General features: G+C 38.8%; 1 protein-coding gene and 1 pseudogene across 25 annotated transcripts in view; one reads left to right on the top strand and one right to left on the bottom strand.

The window, feature by feature from the left end:
- LOC123381494 overlaps nt 1-17,775 on the bottom strand; it is a 57,191-nt gene extending 39,416 nt beyond the window's left edge. For 7 of the 25 annotated variants that reach the window (XM_045042642.1, XM_045042641.1, XR_006588549.1 and 4 more), the window contains exons 1-3: nt 17,210-17,486; nt 12,197-12,288; nt 3,303-3,379 (exon numbers count right to left, since the gene is read on the bottom strand). In XM_045042642.1, the coding sequence (XP_044898577.1) occupies nt 3,303-3,379; nt 12,197-12,288; nt 17,210-17,371 (331 nt within the window). In that variant the 5' untranslated portion in view covers nt 17,372-17,486. Of the gene's footprint in view, nt 1-3,302; nt 3,380-12,196; nt 12,289-17,209; nt 17,488-17,604 lie in introns of those variants that run through there. The other 18 variants (XM_045042647.1, XM_045042646.1, XM_045042644.1 and 15 more) reach the window with 8 other exon arrangements.
- On the top strand, nt 4,724-5,343 carry LOC101094142 (annotated as a pseudogene).
- Nucleotides 17,776-18,618: the final 843 nt, after the last annotated feature.

The raw sequence follows: 18,618 nt of genomic DNA, 5'->3' as shown, positions 1-18,618 counted from the left end.
ACTAAGGAGAGACATATGGATTTGAAAGCCCCACTCCGGCAACTAAGGAGTGTATCTCTGGGCACAAGTGACTTCAACCCCTAGGCCCACCTGGCCCCCCGGAGGCATTCCAGATGATGACTGAACCTAGTCGGTTAAGGTATAGAATGGTTCACTGGTTCCTAGGTGCATTGTCTCTCTGAGAATGTATGGGGCATGGGTTTCTAAGGCTTTTTCAGCCCCTTTCTGGCACCTCGGACCGAGGCTAACACATTGTTCTTCTGGCCTCATGTGGTTAGGAGGTCATGTCCCTGTAACTGTTCCACTTGAGGTGTTGAGAAATGGAGGGCCTTTCACGAGAACAGCAAAGCGAATGCTTTGTAGATTATAGATAAATGCAGATGCATAATGGAATAAGGTAAGAAATTAATCAATAATCAAAGGGTATGCGGGAAAGTTAGGGGAAAATCACCATGCTATTTCTTAAAGGTTGTTTACACATAGGAACATTTTTAAAATTAGGTAATGTTAGAAAAACATAGATGACGTATGTTACAAGGAAATCACTAGCATATATAATGCATGTTTACTACAATAAATCGGCCAGTTCAACACACTGCTGTTGTCTGTGTCCATTTTTATTTTTTGTTTTTATTTTAGTTTTTTATTTTAGTTATTTATTTTTAGTTTTTTTTTTAGTTTTAGTTTTTTATCTTAGTTTTTTATTTTCTAGTTTTTTATTTTAGTTTTGTTTTATTTTCACCGACGCCGTTCTTCCTTTGGGAACCCCTGGACCTGCTGGAGCTGGACTCTGGCAATCAATGAGTCCTCTTTTCTATGCTAAATGATTCCTTAATAAATCATACTGGCTCCCTAAATTAATTGTTCCAAATTAGGGAATTTAGCATTAAATACTCATCAAATTTCAAAAGGTGATCAAATACATTACATAATGAATCTAGGAAATTTAATATCTTAATTTTTAAAAATTAACTGTGTGTTTTCTCTGTTGTGATTAGTACAGTCTGTACACAATGAAAAATAGAAATTTGGGGGCATGGCACATTTGGTTGATCCATGCAAGAACCTGCATTCCTGAAGTAATACAGAATAGCTAAAGGTTTAAGTAAATATAATATAAAATATGGGATTTCAGTCAAATGTATTATAATTAAAGTATATCTTTAAAAAAACCCATACGTTTCATGAATTTGCTTTAGCAAAACTCAAGAATAAAACCACCCAAGTGATTTTAACTTAGAATTTTGTAACTCTTCAGGGCTCCTGGGTGGTTTAGTCCAACTCTTGGTTTCGACTCAGGTTATGATTTCATGGTTCATGAGTTGAAGCCACACATCGGGCTCTGTGCTACCAATGCAGAGCCTGCTTGGGTTTCTCTCTCTCCCCATCTCTCTGCCTCTCCCTCATTCGCACTCTCTCTCTCTCTCAAAATAAATAAATAAATAAACTTTATTGGAAAAAAAAAGAATTGTGTACATTTTGATTCAGGTCTCAAAACTACAATCTGTTTTAAGGAAATAATCCTACGGAGCAATGTGGGAGTTTAGAGGTTCCTTTTTATTTTTTTTTATTAAATTTTTTTAATGTTTATTTTGAGAGGGAGAGAGAGAGAAAGGGAGACAGAACACGAGCAGGGGAGGGGCAGAGAGAGAGAGAGACAGAATCTTAAGCAAGCTCCAGGCTCTGAGCTGTCAGCATAGAGCCTTACACGGGGCTGGAACTCATGAGCCATGATATCATGACCTGAACCGAAGTCAGACATTTAACCAACTGAGCAACCCAGGCGCCCCTTTAGAGGTTCCTTTTAATGCCATGATTTCTAGAGTTGTTTAGGCCTTTGAACAATTTATGAAAGCAGTAAAAGGGGTTTGTAAGACTTCCCCTGAATTTCAAAAAGTTTACTAGGTATTGTGGTATAAATGAACGTGCACTGACCGTGAGTATGACAGATGTGAGTTCTTTAGTCAACTTGCTCTTTGATAAAAAGTCAATTAGGGGCACCTGGGTGGCTCAGCTGGTTAAGGGTCTTACTTCGGCTCTCATCATGATCTCACAGTTTTTGAGTTCAAGCCCCATGTAGGGCTCTGTGCTGACCATTCAGAGCCCAGAGCCTGCTTCTGATTCTGTGTCTCCCTCTCTCTCTACCCCTCCCCCACTCGCACTCTGTCTGTCTCTGTCTCTAAAGTAAATAAACATTAAAAAAAATTTTTTTGGGGCGCCTGGGTGGCGCAGTCGGTTGAGCGTCCGACTTCAGCCAGGTCACGATCTCGCGGTCTGGGAGTTCGAGCCCCGCGTCGGGCTCTGGGCTGATGATGGCTCAGAGCCTGGAGCCTGTTTCCGATTCTGTGTCTCCCTCTCTCTCTGCCCCTCCCCCGTTCATGCTCTGTCTCTCTCTGTCCCAGAAATAAATAAACGTTGAGAAAAAAAAAAAAAAAATTAAAGTCAATTATTTCACTACAATTTCTCATATGTAAAATAGTGTTAGGAATACTAACTCAAATTTCCTTTGTCAATTCCACTTCAGTAAAGATGAGGGGCAAAAAGTAAAGAATACTTAACTCAAGGGTGCTGGGTGGCTCAGGCCATTAAGCATCTGACTTATGCTCAGGTCATGATCTCATGGTTCATGAGTTCAAGCCCTGCATTGGGCTCTCTGATGTCAGCACAGAGCCTGCTTCAGATTCTCTGTCTCCCTTTCTCTTGGCCTCTCTCATGCTCTCTTCTCTCTCTCTCAAAAATAAATAAAAATATTTTTTAAAAGAAAAGAATGCTTAACTCAAAGGATTGCAGTAAGACTTATATAAGATAATGTTTTTAGAGTCTGGCATATTGAAAATATACAATAAATGGTTTTTCTCTCCCTCTCTACAATAAAAACTATAGGCAACATTTACTAACTAGAAGGATGGATAAGATAACCTGAGTTACTTTTTTTAAATTGCTATTACAGCAGTTCAATATGAGATAATTTCCTTCAGAAATATTATACTGTTATTATTCTAAAGTCCTATTTTGGCAGTACTATATGTATATGATGAAAATATCTGAAAAACAATTTCCTTCTAACATTGTGTTCCTTTTGGTAACCAAATTGTCTTAGAATCTATGCATAACCATAAAAAACATCAATAAAAATGGTCCTTGGGATAGAGAACCACAGGATTAGTATATCAGCATGTATTCTCAGAAATGAACACTAGATGGCAGCTTTTAGACAAGATCGTCTGGGTAAAATGACCCATTTTTCTCCACTCCTGACAAAACCTAAGCCAAGTCTTCTTTGAGCATGGAATCTTTCTTACCCAGGGGATCCTGCTTCCAGGGGCCTTCCCACTTGCCTCCATCAAGATAGCAGTTACTAACCTTAAAAATGAAGCATCTGTAGAGGATTATGTAGAGAAAAGATTAAATAAAAAACAAATAAACAGTAACAAACTAACCTCTAAGCCTGTCCTTGTTTTATACTTTATAAAGTCCCTCCATTATACTTTACTTACCTTTTTAAAGAATCAATACAAGGTGATTTCATCTTTGTGGTGATGAAGAGGGTAGAGCAGGGGGAGAAAGGAATCTTCCTCAATCAATTCTAAAGACCTCTGTTCATTATAACACAAGTGTTTCACCTTGTACTTGTTCTTTTTAAAAAATCTTTCTACTCTTCTTTCAACAAGTCAAGTGTTTACAGTGTAAGATTTGGTATATGTATCAGTCTGTCACTAAGGGTGGGAGATTAGAAAATATATTTGGTTAAGTTCACCACCACAGGCTCATGAGGGAAATAAGACAGCAGCATAAATGTCAGAGTAAGGTACCCTTTCTGGCATGTACATTTTATAAGCACAGCACCGAAGTCTTATTAAGTAGCATTTTATCATCTTATATTAGGGTAAGGAAAAAGGAAGTGCACTACTATGAGTCCCTACTACATAATGGGTGCTTTACAAAGCCTGCACCATATTAGGTAATTAATACCTTTTACTCATTTTTTTTTTTAATTTTTTTTTCAACGTTTTTTATTTATTTTTGGGACAGAGAGAGACAGAGCATGAACGGGGGAGGGGCAGAGAGAGAGGGAGACACAGAATCGGAAACAGGCTCCAGGCTCCGAGCCATCAGCCCAGAGCCTGACGCGGGGCTCGAACCCACGGACCGCGAGATCGTGACCTGGCTGAAGTCGGACGCTTAACCGACTGCGCCACCCAGGCGCCCCTACTCATTTTTTGAGATGAGGAATGTTTTTTAGGAAGATTAACTAAAAGGCCCAAAGTAACACACAGGATGGTAACATCAGGAACTGAAATTAGGTCTGCCTTTTTTTTTTTTTTTTTATTATGTTTGTTTATTTTGAGAGAGAGACAGAGACAGAGTGCAAGTGAGGGAGGGGCAGAGAGAGAGGGAGACACAGAATCCGAAGCAGGTTCCAGGCTCCCAGCTATCAGCGCAGATCCCTATGCAGGGCTCCAACCAACAAGCCGTGAGATCATGACCTAAGCCTAAGTCAGTGGCTCAACCGACTGAGCCACCAGGCGCCCCAGACTGCTTCTTAAAGAAGGCACTGTGAGTGAGATGTTAATTCTGATAACTTGAATTCATTTCTGCCTTAGGAAGATTTTTTTTCTCTTTAGCAACAGTTCCTTCTGTATCCTAGACAAGGGTCAAATTACAGTGGAGCTGGCAGTAGTGGTGGAGTGGAGGCAGCAGGGGTTGCGTGACCACCTGGGTTTTTGAGATGCCTGCTGATATTTCTGAATCTGGTAGGCATGATTGCAAAGGAGAGCTGGGCAAATACCAAGTTAGATGCAGACTACCCACTTTAAGTCCTCTACTGTGGAGTCTGTTCATTACCAACAGAGTACTGTGAATATATGCCTGATGTCGCTAAATGTGAACAGTGGTTAGAGAAGAATTTTCCAAATGAGTTTGCAAAACTTAACTATGGAAAATTCACCCAAACAAGAGGCTGGAACTAGTGAGGGTCAAGGCACACCAGGGGAAGAAGAAGAGAAGAAAAAGCAGAAGACAGGTGGAAGGGGTCAAATAAAGCAAAAAAAGAAGAATGTACCACAAAAGGTTATGATAGCCAAAATTCCCAGAGCAAAGAAGAAATATGTAACAAGAGTATGTGGCCCTGCAACTTTTGAAATTGATCAAAAAGAAGTACAAAGATTTTTTGCTCAAAAATTCTCCTGTGGTATCTCAGTAACAGGAGAGGATGAAATCATCATTCAGGAAGACTTTACAGATGACATCATTGATGTCATTCAGGAAATATGGCCGGAGGTGGTAAATGATGGTAGTATCGAAAATCTTGGAGAAGTAAAGAAGTGATTTTGAAAATTTGTCCCTATTGGGGGCGCCTGGGTGGCGCAGTCGGTTAAGCGTCCGACTTCAGCCAGGTCACGATCTCGCGGTCCCTGAGTTCGAGCCCCGCCTCAGGCTCTGGGCTGATGGCTCGGAGCCTGGAGCCTGTTTCCGATTCTGTGTCTCCCTCTCTCTCTGCCCCTCCCCCATTCATGCTCTGTTTCTCTCTGTCCCAAAAATAAATAAACGTTGAAAAAAAAAAATTAAAAAAGAAAAGAAAATTTGTCCCTATTTAATGATTTGAACTGAGAGTAGATATGGCCAAAGGGAGAGAGGCCTTTTAAAAATATATATATTTATCCTACAGTAAAACTGTAGACTACTCTCATCCTTGGCATTTTCACTGTTCTGTATAAGGCTGCGTGTTCTTTTAATTGCCAAAGTCTAAAAAACAGGGGAGACTGTCATGCTTGCGCATGAAATAGAATTTAGTCAAATAAAAATTTTTGGTTATTTAGTACTGACTTTTTCTCTTTTTAACTTTTTATTTTTGGAAAAACAGATTTTTTTGTGCAAAGCTTTTCTGTTTATTATCTTAAAATAATCATGATTTAATGAGTTAGTTTTCTTAAAATAATCATGATTTAATTAAATCATGATTTGAAGCTGAGTAATGTTTTAGAGAATTTGAATTTTGGCTTAATCATCATTAATATTGTCTCCTTGCTTCTTTGGTGTGATAGTTTTGAGATGCTTGGGCATCTAATAGATTTGTGGTTGAATTTCCTTCACTGATACCAAGTTCACTTCGTGATCACAGTAAACTAATGTTGGTAGGAGTTGTTCACGTTCTGGAGATTATTTGGTAAAGTATACTAAAGCCTTAAAACCATCTGCAGTCTGACCCAGTAAGCTACTTAGTTGACATTATCCTAAAGATAGAATCATTCTTGCTTAAAACTGTGGGTGAGGATGTTCACCACAATGTTACTCATAAAAAAATTGCAACTGATGTAAATGAACAATTGAGAAATGGTTAGAGAATGATGGTGTATCATATGGTAGATTATTCATATATTTTTAAATATTTTCCAAGAATACTTTGGAAACATGTTTGATAATGTTAAATAGGGGGGAAGACCCCAAATCCATTTTATACATTACTATCACCATTGTTTTGAGTGAAAGGCCATTCAGAGATGCTGTGAGTTCTTGTTCTAGCTATAAATTCTGAAAATAAAATTCTACCCAATTGGAAAGAATATACATCCATGCTCTCTCTCTCTATATATAGGTAGTCTGAGAAATAACAATTGAAATAAGTCTTTCTCACAAAAGAAACAGTGACAATGAATTTTAATGAATGCACTAAATGAACTTAAACTTTGCACTTAATAAAGGTCTCAAGTCAGGTGCTACAAATTGAAAAGAAGACTCCTGGTATTTTAAATTGCTATAGACACCTTTAAGAAATTTAGAACCCATTGTTTATTGCCCTACAAATTACAACCTTGAATGAATAAGTGGTGTTTTTCTTAAATACTTAAAATCTTAGAAAAAATGTGTAATAAAGATAAACTAAGAAAATGAAATTCTGTATTAACTGTGAATTTTACTAAATATGAGTATCTAATGAAGCAAATTTATCCATCAAGACCATTTGATATGTATTGTGTATGTATTCTGTTGGTGCTAGAAGGTATCTATGGACCTGTATCAACCATGTGACTTCATGTAAAGATTCTCAATGTTCACAGTTCTTGGCAAATGCAGTTTTAATACATATAAAGCCAGCAGTGGATGTTACTGCAGGATAATGGAGGATTAAAATTGCACTTGTGTAAAAAAAAAAAAAAAAAAAATTTAGTGGACTTTGTTACAGAATGGCAATGTTATCTTCTTGTTTTGTATTAATTTTCCAGATATTGAATTCTCTGCTTTTACTGTTTTATTTCAACTAATTGTTCCTGACCTTTCTCATTCTGCCATCTGATCATAGGTACATTAGTTTCCTAGGGCTATATAGTAAATACTACAGACTGGGTGGCTTAAAACAACAGAAATTTATTCTCTCACAGTTCTGGAGGCCAGAAGTCAAACATTGAGGCATCAGCAAGGTCACACCAACTCTAAAGTCTCTAGGGAAGAATCCTTCCTTGACTCTTCCAGCTTCTGGTGGTTGCTAGCAAATTTTGGCATTCTTGCCAGATGACAGCATCACTCCTATCTCTGTCCATCTTCCCTCTGTGTATATATCTGTGTCCAAATTCCCCTCTTAGGACACCAGTTGCTCCAATCCAGCATAATCTCATTTTAACTTGACTACATCTGTAAAGACCCTATTTCCAAATAAAGTCACACTTACAAGTTCCAGGTGGACATGGATTTGGGAGATATACTATTCAACCTAGTACATAACATTTGTTTTTATTTTCTTCATACTCTGCTTTAGGGTCTGTTTCTAGTTAAACCTGGAATAATCGCAATGAACAGGACTACTCTTTCAACTTCCTTCTGTGGTCTTCCAACTTCCATCTACAATCTATGACTTGTGAGTGGCTGGTATCACTTTATCTTGCCTAGTGAAGCATTTCTGTCTTCATGTTCTAATAGAGCTTGGGCCCTGATTCTCTATTGCTTATTTCAGTATATACATAAAGTTTTTTCATTACTTTTGTCCTCAGTTTCAGAATTCATCTCAAAATAACTGTTCCAATTCTCTTTGCAATTTTGTAATCAACAAATCTGTTCTTTCCTTTTGGAGACATCTTTTTTTTAATGTTTGTTTGCTTATTTATTTATTTTGAGAGAGAGAGACAGAGAGAGAAGGGGAGAGGCAAAGAGAGAGGGAGACAGAGAGTCCCAAGCAGGCTCTGTGCTGTCATCGCAGAGCCCAACGTGGGGCTCAAACTCACCAACCATGAGATCATGACCTGAGTCAAAAATCAGGAGTTGGATGCTTAACCGACTGAGCCACCTAGGCGCCCCACATTTGGAGACCTCTTATGATCTTCAAGGTTTTACTCAGCTCAATGTGGCTGGTTCATCCCAATTCTCTACTCTCTGTGGCAACTGCTCTATTTTCCAAAACCTGAATTTCTTGCCCCCTACTTTTGAAATAGCTCACATTTGATGGTTTCTTTAACAACTTTTGCTTCATTGATGTTGTGGTCTTAACGTGTTTCCCCCAAAAGTTCTTTTTTTTTTTTTTCTTTTTTTTTTTCAACGTTTATTTATTTTTGGGACAGAGAGAGACAGAGCATGAACGGGGGAGGGGCAGAGAGAGAGGGAGACACAGAATCGGAAACAGGCTCCGGGCTCTGAGCCATCAGCCCAGAGCCCGACGCGGGGCTCGAACTGAAGGACTGCGACATCGTGACCTGGCTGAAGTCGGACGCTTAACCGATTGCGCCACCCAGGCGCCCCTCCCCCCAAATTTCTTATGTTGAAATCCTAATGCCTGGTGTAGTGGTATTAGGAGGTAGGTCCTTTGGGAGGGGCTTATTCATGAGGTGGAGCCCTCATGAGTAGAACTAATGATCTTATAAGAGAGACCCCAGAGAGCTTGTTTGCCCCTTCCACTAAGAGAGGACACAGCACTAAAGCACAGTTGTAAACCAAGTGACCATATTGGCACCTTGATCTTGGACTTCCCAACTTCCAGAACTGTGAGAAATAAATTACTGTTGTTTATAAACTAGCCAGTCTGTGGTATTTTCTTATGGCATCCGGAATGGACTAAGACAATTAATGACCATTTTTATTTTTATAAATTTTAGTGATTTCTTATGTTTTATCTTTCCAGAAATTTGTAACATTTTTCAGATTTCTATGCCACTTCTTTCTCAAAGTCCATCCTAAATTTATCTTCCTCTGTCTTATGCCTACTTTCTTAGAGTCCCGAGTACAATTTTAAGCCCAGCCTTCTTAATGAGTTATTAAAAAAAAAAAAAAAAAGTGAGTTGTATTCTGAAGTATATTCTGAAGTGGTCATGAACCCAAGGATTTCTTTGTTCCTGTTATCATCTGTTCATGTTTGGACACATTCTTAGGAATTTCTGGGTTTGTTTTTTTTTTTTTTTCAGGTGAGGTTTATTTTCAACAATTTGAAGTTTAGTTATCTTACATAGTCTATTTTACACAGAAAGGAACTTTCTCCAGATTAAAATAATATATTCACCAATCTCCATCAAGGCCATGATAATGAGAGGCTTCAAGGCCACTCCATGAACATCAGATCTAGGTATAAAAGCTACAGAAAGCATAGCCGAGGTTGATTGTTTTCTTTTTGGGCATTCTTCACCTTACCTAACTTCCTATTTAGGTGCCCTAGTGGCCAAATCTTCCTTAACTCAATTTTTGGGATGTTCCTCTGATAGTTCCAACATGGGACACCATTTCCCTCTATGTTTGACTCAGAAAAGGGTTCTTGAACTGCTACTCCTGTGAGGGTCTGTGGTCAAATGCAAACAGGTGGACAGGGGGCAGGACTAGGGGAAGGAGGAAAACATGTAAGTTGAGAGCTTGGGGTATGGCCTCCTCTTTGATCTCTAAGTGCTGTATCCTGTGTCCATCTACCACTACCACCCCTGCCACCCAACCCCAACCCCTCCCCACCCTCTGTCATCCCCATCTCCTCCTCCACCCTGGCATGGTCTGTAGCCTCCTCCCATTCTCCTGCTTCCTTCTACCCCTCCCCCTAGAACACATCCACTCTTTGAGTCTGTATGCCCAAACTTCCCTCATGGAAAATAAAGATTGCCTTACCCAGGAAAAAAAAAAAAAAAAAGGCCTTATTTTCAATAGAACAAACACTGGGAGGCCTTGGTTTTTCTTTTTCTAGTCTATCCAGTGCCAATTTACTTTGCTGTTACTTCCTGTTTATTGTTTTTCTCATTGTCAGCCATCCAGATATCGTTGGAAATAAGTCTATAGCACTTATTTATCTAATGTGAAATATAACACACATACTGAAAACTACACAGAACTTATATACCATTTAAATACTTATAAAATAGAAACACTTTAGACACTATCCAACACATACGCCTGTTCTGTAAGCACCCTACAACTGCCTCCCTCCCTCCAAGATCACAACTCACCCCTCTCCTCTGGAGAAATTCCACCCTGATTTCACCCTGAATCAATTTCTTGCTTTACTTTCTCCCCTTTTTAGTATCATTACCTTAATGTACCTTATCATACATAAACAGCACAGTTTGGTTGTAACTGTTACTGAAGATTACATATATGAATTATAGTCTATGTATTTTTTTGTCTTACTTATTTCTCTCAACATTGTGATACTTATCCATGTTGCATTTAACTGTAATTTGTTCCTTTTCATTAACATATAATTTTCATATATTTTATGAATATAGCATACTTTCTCCTGTTCACAGATAAAGGGATTATTTGTTTGTAGCTATCAAGAACATTCTTGTCCATGGATCCTGGGGCACAGGTGCTTATGTATCACTCAAGATCTTGTTAAGATGCAGAGTTCAATTCATATGATCTATAGTAAGGCCCAGAAATTTACATTTCTAACAAGTTGCTGGGAAATGCTGAGGTTTCTGGTGTATAGTCCGCAGTTGAGTAGCAAGGATGAGTGTATAGCTGGGAGTGAAAGTGCTGGGTCCTAGAATATCTGTATATTCAATTTTTTAGAAAATGTCAAGCTGTTTGTAAAATTGTTGCATCTATTTACACTCTGTCCAGCAGTGTTTGAGTGTTCCTGTTGTTCACCATTCTTGCCAAACACTGGGTACTGTCAGATTCTTAATATTTGTCAATCAGAAGGGTGATTTAAATTTGCCTTTTCTGGATATTTATGAAATTAAAAGGCTTTGTTTATGATCCATTTAGATTTCCTCTTTTTGGAAAATATTTGAAGTTCCCTGCACCACCACCCCATTTTCTTTTCCTCATTGAAAAAACTGCTGTCCCTTTGACCACTGTTAGAGAGGAAAAACTTCCTCCACCCTTTTAAGTTCAGCAACTGGGGATCTGATAATTAAGGTTTATTCATAGGCATATGGTGTTAATAAAGGAGGAATCTAGCTCATTGAACAGTTAGTCAGAGGCTAATCTAATTTAGTAGAGAAAAACAGACTTTGTGGGAAGAATAAAGAGATTTACTTAAGAAAAACAAATGGGTTTTTAAAAAACAATCTGGAAAGAACCTTTGTGATAGTTTGTTTATGCTGCTGTGAGTGGTTTTCCTTACTTTTCATGGCCATAAAACTCTTCTGGGAAAGGGATTTATAGTAGGTTTACTCTTGATTTCTCTCCTTGGGGTAGGCTGACCCTGACAGGGAAATTCTTGCAGCCTCACTTCCCAGAAGTTTCTGCTTTTAGTTAGATAAGGGAAGCTCTGAGAAGGCTTCTTTCTGCACGTATTGATTCTCAAATGTCTTCAGCTTAAAATAATCTTCATACTGACCTTGGGGTTCCAAATGGTCCCTATACCATCTTGTAAGTTTCCAAGTATTTTGTTTTCTTCTGGACCTTTATTTTTTAGTATTACCTTTTATAGTATCAGTGCTTTCAAAAGTACTCATTTTAAATTATTTTTATTTAATTTATTAAAAAGAAAGGGATTTTCTGGTGTCCATTTTCAATTGAATCAAATACTGGACACATGGGGGCGCCTGGCTGGCTCAGTCAGAGGAGCATGCAACTCTCGATCTCAGAGTCATGAGTTCAAGCTCTACTTTGGCTGTAGAGATTACTTAAATAAATAAATAAATAATTTAAATAAATAAATAAAAAATACTAGACAGGTAAGCATTCTTATTTTAGCTGAATTGTTAGAGATGCTTTTCAGCAATCTAAGTGAGAATGAATCTTTCAAGCACAGCATATTTGTTAGTTTCTGAGATAAATTTCTTACCTTTCTAAAAAGAAAACACCTGGAGTTGGTGAAATCAAAAGCAAAACATCAGAACTTTTGCTTTTCCATTTTTCCCATGAATTTGTCTTGTTCTAGGGGGAAAAAACAAAACAGAGTCAGGGTAATGGATTCCTCTTATAGCTTTATAGTTCGTTTAGAATTTTTAGAACCCACTAAAGGTTTTCTATTTGTTTCCTTTTGCCAAATACCTTTCCCTTTTTGCCATAGCTGATAGAAGCTCAGACTGAACTATGCTCCATCACAGCAAATGAATTAAGCTTGGCAGAAAATTTTCCTTTCAATTTTCCCAATCATATTGAATACATTATCTCTGCTGCAGGTCCTTTTATTAAGAAGCAGCATGTATATTTGGGTACCTGACTCACTCAGTCATTTAAGCCTCTGACTTTGGTTCAGGTCATGATCTCCCAATTCATGAGTTCAGGCCCCATGAGTGCTGACAGCTCAGAATCTGGAGCCTGCTTCTGATTCTGTGTCTCCCTCTCTCTCTGCCCCTCCCGAATGCATGTGCTCTTTCTCTCAAAAATAAACATTAAAAATTAAAAAAAAAAGAACTAAAAATACATTAAAAATTAATGAATAAAACAAATCAATAGAAAAATTGACAACGGTTTACACTGAGTTCCCAGAAAAGAAAAAATATACATGGCTCTTAAATATAAGATGCTCATTTCCCAAGAGAAATGAAAATTAAAAATATTATGTGATATCATGACAATCTATCAAGTCATCAAATGAAATAAGTATGCTAACATTTTGTTGATAAGACTATCAGAAAATATATACACATTGGTAGTGGAAATTCAATTAGTATGATGCTTACAGAAGGCAGTTGGCATTTATCTATCAAAATTTCAAATACATATAACTTTTAACACAGAAATGGTCTTTTAGGAATTTGTATCATCATAAATTTGCACAACAATTTTTTTTCATTACAGCATTGTTCATAATAGACAATCCCAAATGGCTATCAATAGGGGACTGGTTATAAAAAATAAAAAAAAAAAAACCACATAGTATAGCCATACCATGGAATCTGTACAGCTGTACAAAAAGTGATAACATTGTATATGCGCATGAATCTCAAAAATGTTTTTATTTTTTATTTTTTTTAATTTTTTTTAATGTTTATTTATTTCTGAGACAGAGAGACAGAGCATGAGTGGGGGAGGGGCAGAGAGAGAGGGGGACACAGAATCTGAAGCAGGCTCCAGGCTCTGGGCTGTCAGCACAGAGCCCGACACGGGGCTCGAAACTCAGACTGCGAGATCATGACCTGAGCCAAAGCTGGACACTCAATTGACTGAGCCACCCAGGCGCCCCTCAAAAATGTTTTTAAATGAAAAAAAAGTAGGATGCAGAACATTATGTATATTAGGCTACTCTTTGTGTGTAAAAAAAAAGAAAGTAGGAAAATAAGTGTATTTGTATTTCCTTGGCTCCCAACTAGTTGTCTAGCCAACTAGCATAAACTACCATAACCTCCCAACTAGTTGTCTTTGGGATGGGGTGCATTGGAAATTGAGCAAATAGGCTGTAAGGATGTGAAACAGATTTTTCACTATATACTTTTCTACATTTTAATTTTTTAATGGTGTGACTAAAAGACTTTTACCAAACTTATCTTAAAGATAGACTGGATTTTTAGGGGCACCTGGGTGACTCAGTCAGTTGAGCATCTGACTTCAGCTCAGGTCATGATCTCACGGTTTGTGGGTTCGAGCCCCATGTCGGGCTCTGTGCTGACAGCTCAGAGCCTGCTTCAGATTCTGTGTATTACCAGCATTACCTTGATCCCAAAACCAGACAAAGACCCCACTAAAAAGGAGAATTATGGACCATTTCCCTGATAAAGACAGATGCAAAAATTCTCAACATGGTACTAGCAAATCGAATCCAATAATACATTAAAATAATTATTCACCATGATCAAGTGGGGTTTATTCCTGGACTGCAGGAATGGTTCAATATCCACAAATCAATCAATGTGATAAATAACATTAATAAAAGGATAATAACCACATGATCCTCTCAATAGATGCAGAAAAAGCATTTGACAAAATACAGCATCCTTTCTGGATAAAAACCCTCAACAAAGTCAACAAAGTAGGGATAGAAGGAACAAACCTCAACATCATAAAGGCCATATACGAAAGACCCACAGCTAATATCATCCTCAATGGGGAAAAACAGAGCTTTCCTCCTAAGGTCAGGAATACGACAGGAGGGTCACCTGGGTGGCTCAGTTGGTCAAGTGTCCAGCTTCGGCTCAGGTCATAATCTCATGGTTCATGAGTCTGAGCCCTGCATTGGGGCCTAGTGGGCCCAGCTCAGAGTCTGGAGCCCACTTTGGATTCTGTGTCTCCTTCTCTCTCTGCCCAGCCCCCGTTTGCATTCTCTCTCTCTCTCTCTCTCTCTCTCTCTCTCTCTCTCTCTCTCTCAAAAATAAATAAACATTAAAAATATATATATTTTTAAAAAAGGAATATGACAGATATGTCCACTCTCACCACTGTTGCTCAACATAGTACTGGAAGTCCTAGAGTCAGCAATCAGACAACAAAAAGAAATAAACGGCATCCAAATCAGTATGAAAGAAGTCAAACTTTCACTCTCTACGTGGAAAACCTGAAAGACTCCACCAAAAGACTGCTAGAACTGATCCATGATTTTAGCAAAGTTGCAGGATATAAAATCAATGTACAGAAATCTGTGGCCATTTCTATACACCAATAATGAAGCAGCAGAAGGAAAATCAAGGAATTAATCCCATTTACAACTGTACCAAGAACCATAAAATACCTAGGAATAAACTTAACCAAAGAGGTAAAATATCTGTATCTGGAAACTATAGAAAGTTTATGAAAGAAATTGAAGACACAAATGGAAAAACATTCCATGCCTCTGGATTAGAAGAACAAATATTGTTAAAATGTCAATGCTATCCAAAGCAATCTACACATTCAGCTAATCCCTATCAAAATAACACCATCATTCTTCACAGCACTAGAAAAAACAATTCTAAAACTTGAATGGAACCAGAAAAGACCCCGAAGAGCCAAAGTAATGTTGAAAAACAAAACAAAAACTGGAGGCATCACAATTCTGGACTTCAAGCTGTATTACAAAGCTGTAATCAAGACAGTATGGTACTGGCACAAAAACAGACATAGATCAATGGAATAAAATAGAGAATAGAGAACCCGGAAATGGATACAGAAATGTATGGCCAACTACTCTTCCAAAAAGCAGGAAAGAATAGCCAACGGATAAATGACAGTCTCTTCAGCAAACAGTAATCTACAGAAGAAAGAACCTGGAACAATTTCTAACACCATACACAAAAATAAACTCAAAATGGATGAAAGACCTAAATGTAAGGAAACCACCAAAATCCTAGAGGAGAAAACAGGCAACAACCTCTCTGCCCTTGGCCACAGCAACTTCTTATTAGACATGTCTCTGGAGGCAAAGGAAACAAAAGTAAAAATGAGCTATTGGGACCTCATCCAGATAAAAAGCTTTTGCACAGCAAAGGAAACAATAAAACTAAAAGGCAACCAACTGAATGGTAGAAGATATTTGCAAATGACAGACAAAGGGTTAGTATCCAAAATCTGTAAAGAAATGTATCAAACTCCACACCCACAAAACAAATAATCCAGTGAAGAAATGGGTAGAAGATATGAACAGACACTTTTCCGAAGATTACATCTAGATGGCTAACAGACACATGAAGATGCTTAACATCACTCATCATCAGGGTAATACAAACCAAAACCATGAAATACCATCTCACACCTGTGAGAATGGCTAAAATTAACAACTTAGGAAACAACCAAAGCTAGAGAGGAGGAAGAGAAAGGAGGACACTTCTGCACTGTTAGTGGGAATGCAAACTGGTGCAGCTGCTCTGGAAAATACTATGGAAATCCCTCAAATAATTAAAAATAGAGCTACCCTGCAACCCAGCAATTTTAATACTGGGTATTTATCCAAAGGATACAGGTATGCTGTTTCGGAGGGGCACATACATCCCAATGTTTATAGCAGCACTATCAACAATAGCTAAATTATGGAAAGAGCCCAAATGTCCAACGACTGAATGAGTGCATGTAGAAAGTGTGGTGTGTGTACACAATGGAATATTACGATCAAAATGAATGAAATCTTGCCATTTGCTACAACCTGGTTGGAACTAGAACATACTATGCTAAGTGAAATAAGTTAAAGACAAATATATCATTTCACTCATATGGGAATTTAAGAAGCAAAACAGATGAACATACAGGCAAGAAAAATAAGATAAAAACAGAGAGGGAGGCAAAACATAAGACTCTTAAATACAAAATCTGAGGATTGCTGGGAGGGGGGGTGGGGGTATGATGGGCATTAAGGAGGGTATTGTTGAGATGAGCAGTAGGTGTTATGCGTAATGAAATCACTAAATTCTACTCCTGAAACCATTATTACACTATTTTTTAACTAACTTGGAATTAAATAAAATTTTAAAAATGTTATCATGTCAAATCAAGTCGAATACCATGAAAAGATGGGGGATGCCAAATACAATGGTAAACACCTAAAGATGGCAACGGTGGATTAGTCCTAGCACCATGAGATTAGGATGGAAATCACGGACAAGATAGAAGGTATTTCCTGAACTGGGTAGCTAAAAATCTAAAACAAACAAACAAACAAACAAACAAACAAAAACAGGCCAACTTAGATTTACATTAGTGGAAGAGAGGGTGGATTGCGGTTCTCCTGAGTGAGAGAATACATTCGTGTGGCGCAGGCTCACACCCAGGATAACCCAATGGAAAGGGAAGATGACAGCGACATAGCCGCATTATGGGTCACTAGCACGCGCGCTCCCCACTCGAGTTCTGGCTCTGAGAGAACACCCAACGCAGGACCGATTCCCCAGCTGCGCCGCCCTGCCCACTGCACCCTTTCTTCAACCCTGGGGTTTGGGGTGGGGGCGACCTCTATAGTCTCAGCAGATGAGGGTGAACAACTACCCTTGGTCGCCAGCTTCCGGACCACCTTCTCAAGAGCCCAAAGAAGCGCGCCTTTCCGACTCCGGAGGAAGAAATGGTGAACGAGGTGTTCAGGAGACAAAGCTGGCGGCAGTCGTATGCTGCGCATGCGCTACTAACGGGGAACCCAAAGTGGGAAAAGAGGCGGTAAAGACATTCGCCCCCTAGAGGCTAGTAGTCTCCAAAGTCGCAAGCGACGTGGCAGTCACGTGACAGCTGAGCCAGAAGTCTGTCATATGACACGCACGCACACACACGCCTCAGTAAAGGGACCAGTGGGAGAGTAGCAGTGAGTCACGTGAGTCTCTGATGGGTTTCAGGCCCTGGGTCAGGTTCTGTTACCTTCAGCGTCACCGAAAACCGGAGCCATCCTCTAGCATTTTATTGTTCCTCTAAGATGGGACGGCCCCCGTTCTTAATAGAGGGGAGAGATTTTGAGCAGGCGGAATGAACAGGTGCATACGTCACTGTGGAGAACCCCCTACTGACGCACTGAGCCCCCAGGGTATGGACAAGTGTCCCACAATGCAATACGGCTCGTTGCGGTCTTATGGGTATTCGGCTGCGTGGTGACGTCAGAACGCGGCTTCCGCAGAAGGGGTTTTGAGGCCCCGCTGCGCCCGACGTGGTTATACCGTCACTTCCTAGACGGAAGTGACTTGTTTTGTGCGCATTTTCCTGTGTTGTGGCTTCAGTTTTCTGCAGTCGGCTTACCGGAATTGAGAAGTCCTGGGCCGGTACTTCTTTGCTTGCGTACAGGGAAATAGAAAACCGAAATCGTTTAAAAACAAATTGAAAAAGTAGTGCAAAGGCTACCCACAAAGAAGACTACAGACTACCCTGATTTCCTTGGAAAGTTAAACCAAACATATTACCAGGATAACTTTCCTGTCTTAATGAGATATTTACAAACTGGGGAAAGGGAGACAGTCACAGGGAACACTTCAACTTTTTATGAGGCACAGAATAACCCTGATGGGGAAACCTGACAGGCACCAAGTTAAAGGAAAATTATATTCCAGTTTTGCTCATGAAGGTAGATTCAAAAATCCTTAAAATATTAACTAAATCCAGGATTGTATAGAAAGAACAATACATTACAAGCAAGTTGGGTTGTTTTAACATCAAAATTCAAGGTACTAATGGTTAATGTGGAGAATGTCCTCTAAAAAAAAAGTAGAAGAAATGAAACATTTATGACAAATGTTCATGAAAAACCAGGAATAACGGGGAAATTAACATGATAATCTTCAAATTTTAAAGCTTTCTCTTCCTTACAATTTTTTGTTAACTAACCTGGGTTCTTTGACAATACAGAGTTTCCTCCAGTCTGGATTTTGCCAATTGCATGTATAT

The sequence above is a fragment of the Felis catus genome, chromosome D4 (genome assembly GCF_018350175.1).
Source record: "Felis catus isolate Fca126 chromosome D4, F.catus_Fca126_mat1.0, whole genome shotgun sequence".
In the NCBI taxonomy this organism is placed as follows: Eukaryota; Metazoa; Chordata; class Mammalia; order Carnivora; family Felidae; genus Felis; species Felis catus.
This window is presented reverse-complemented; position numbering and strand designations above follow the sequence as displayed.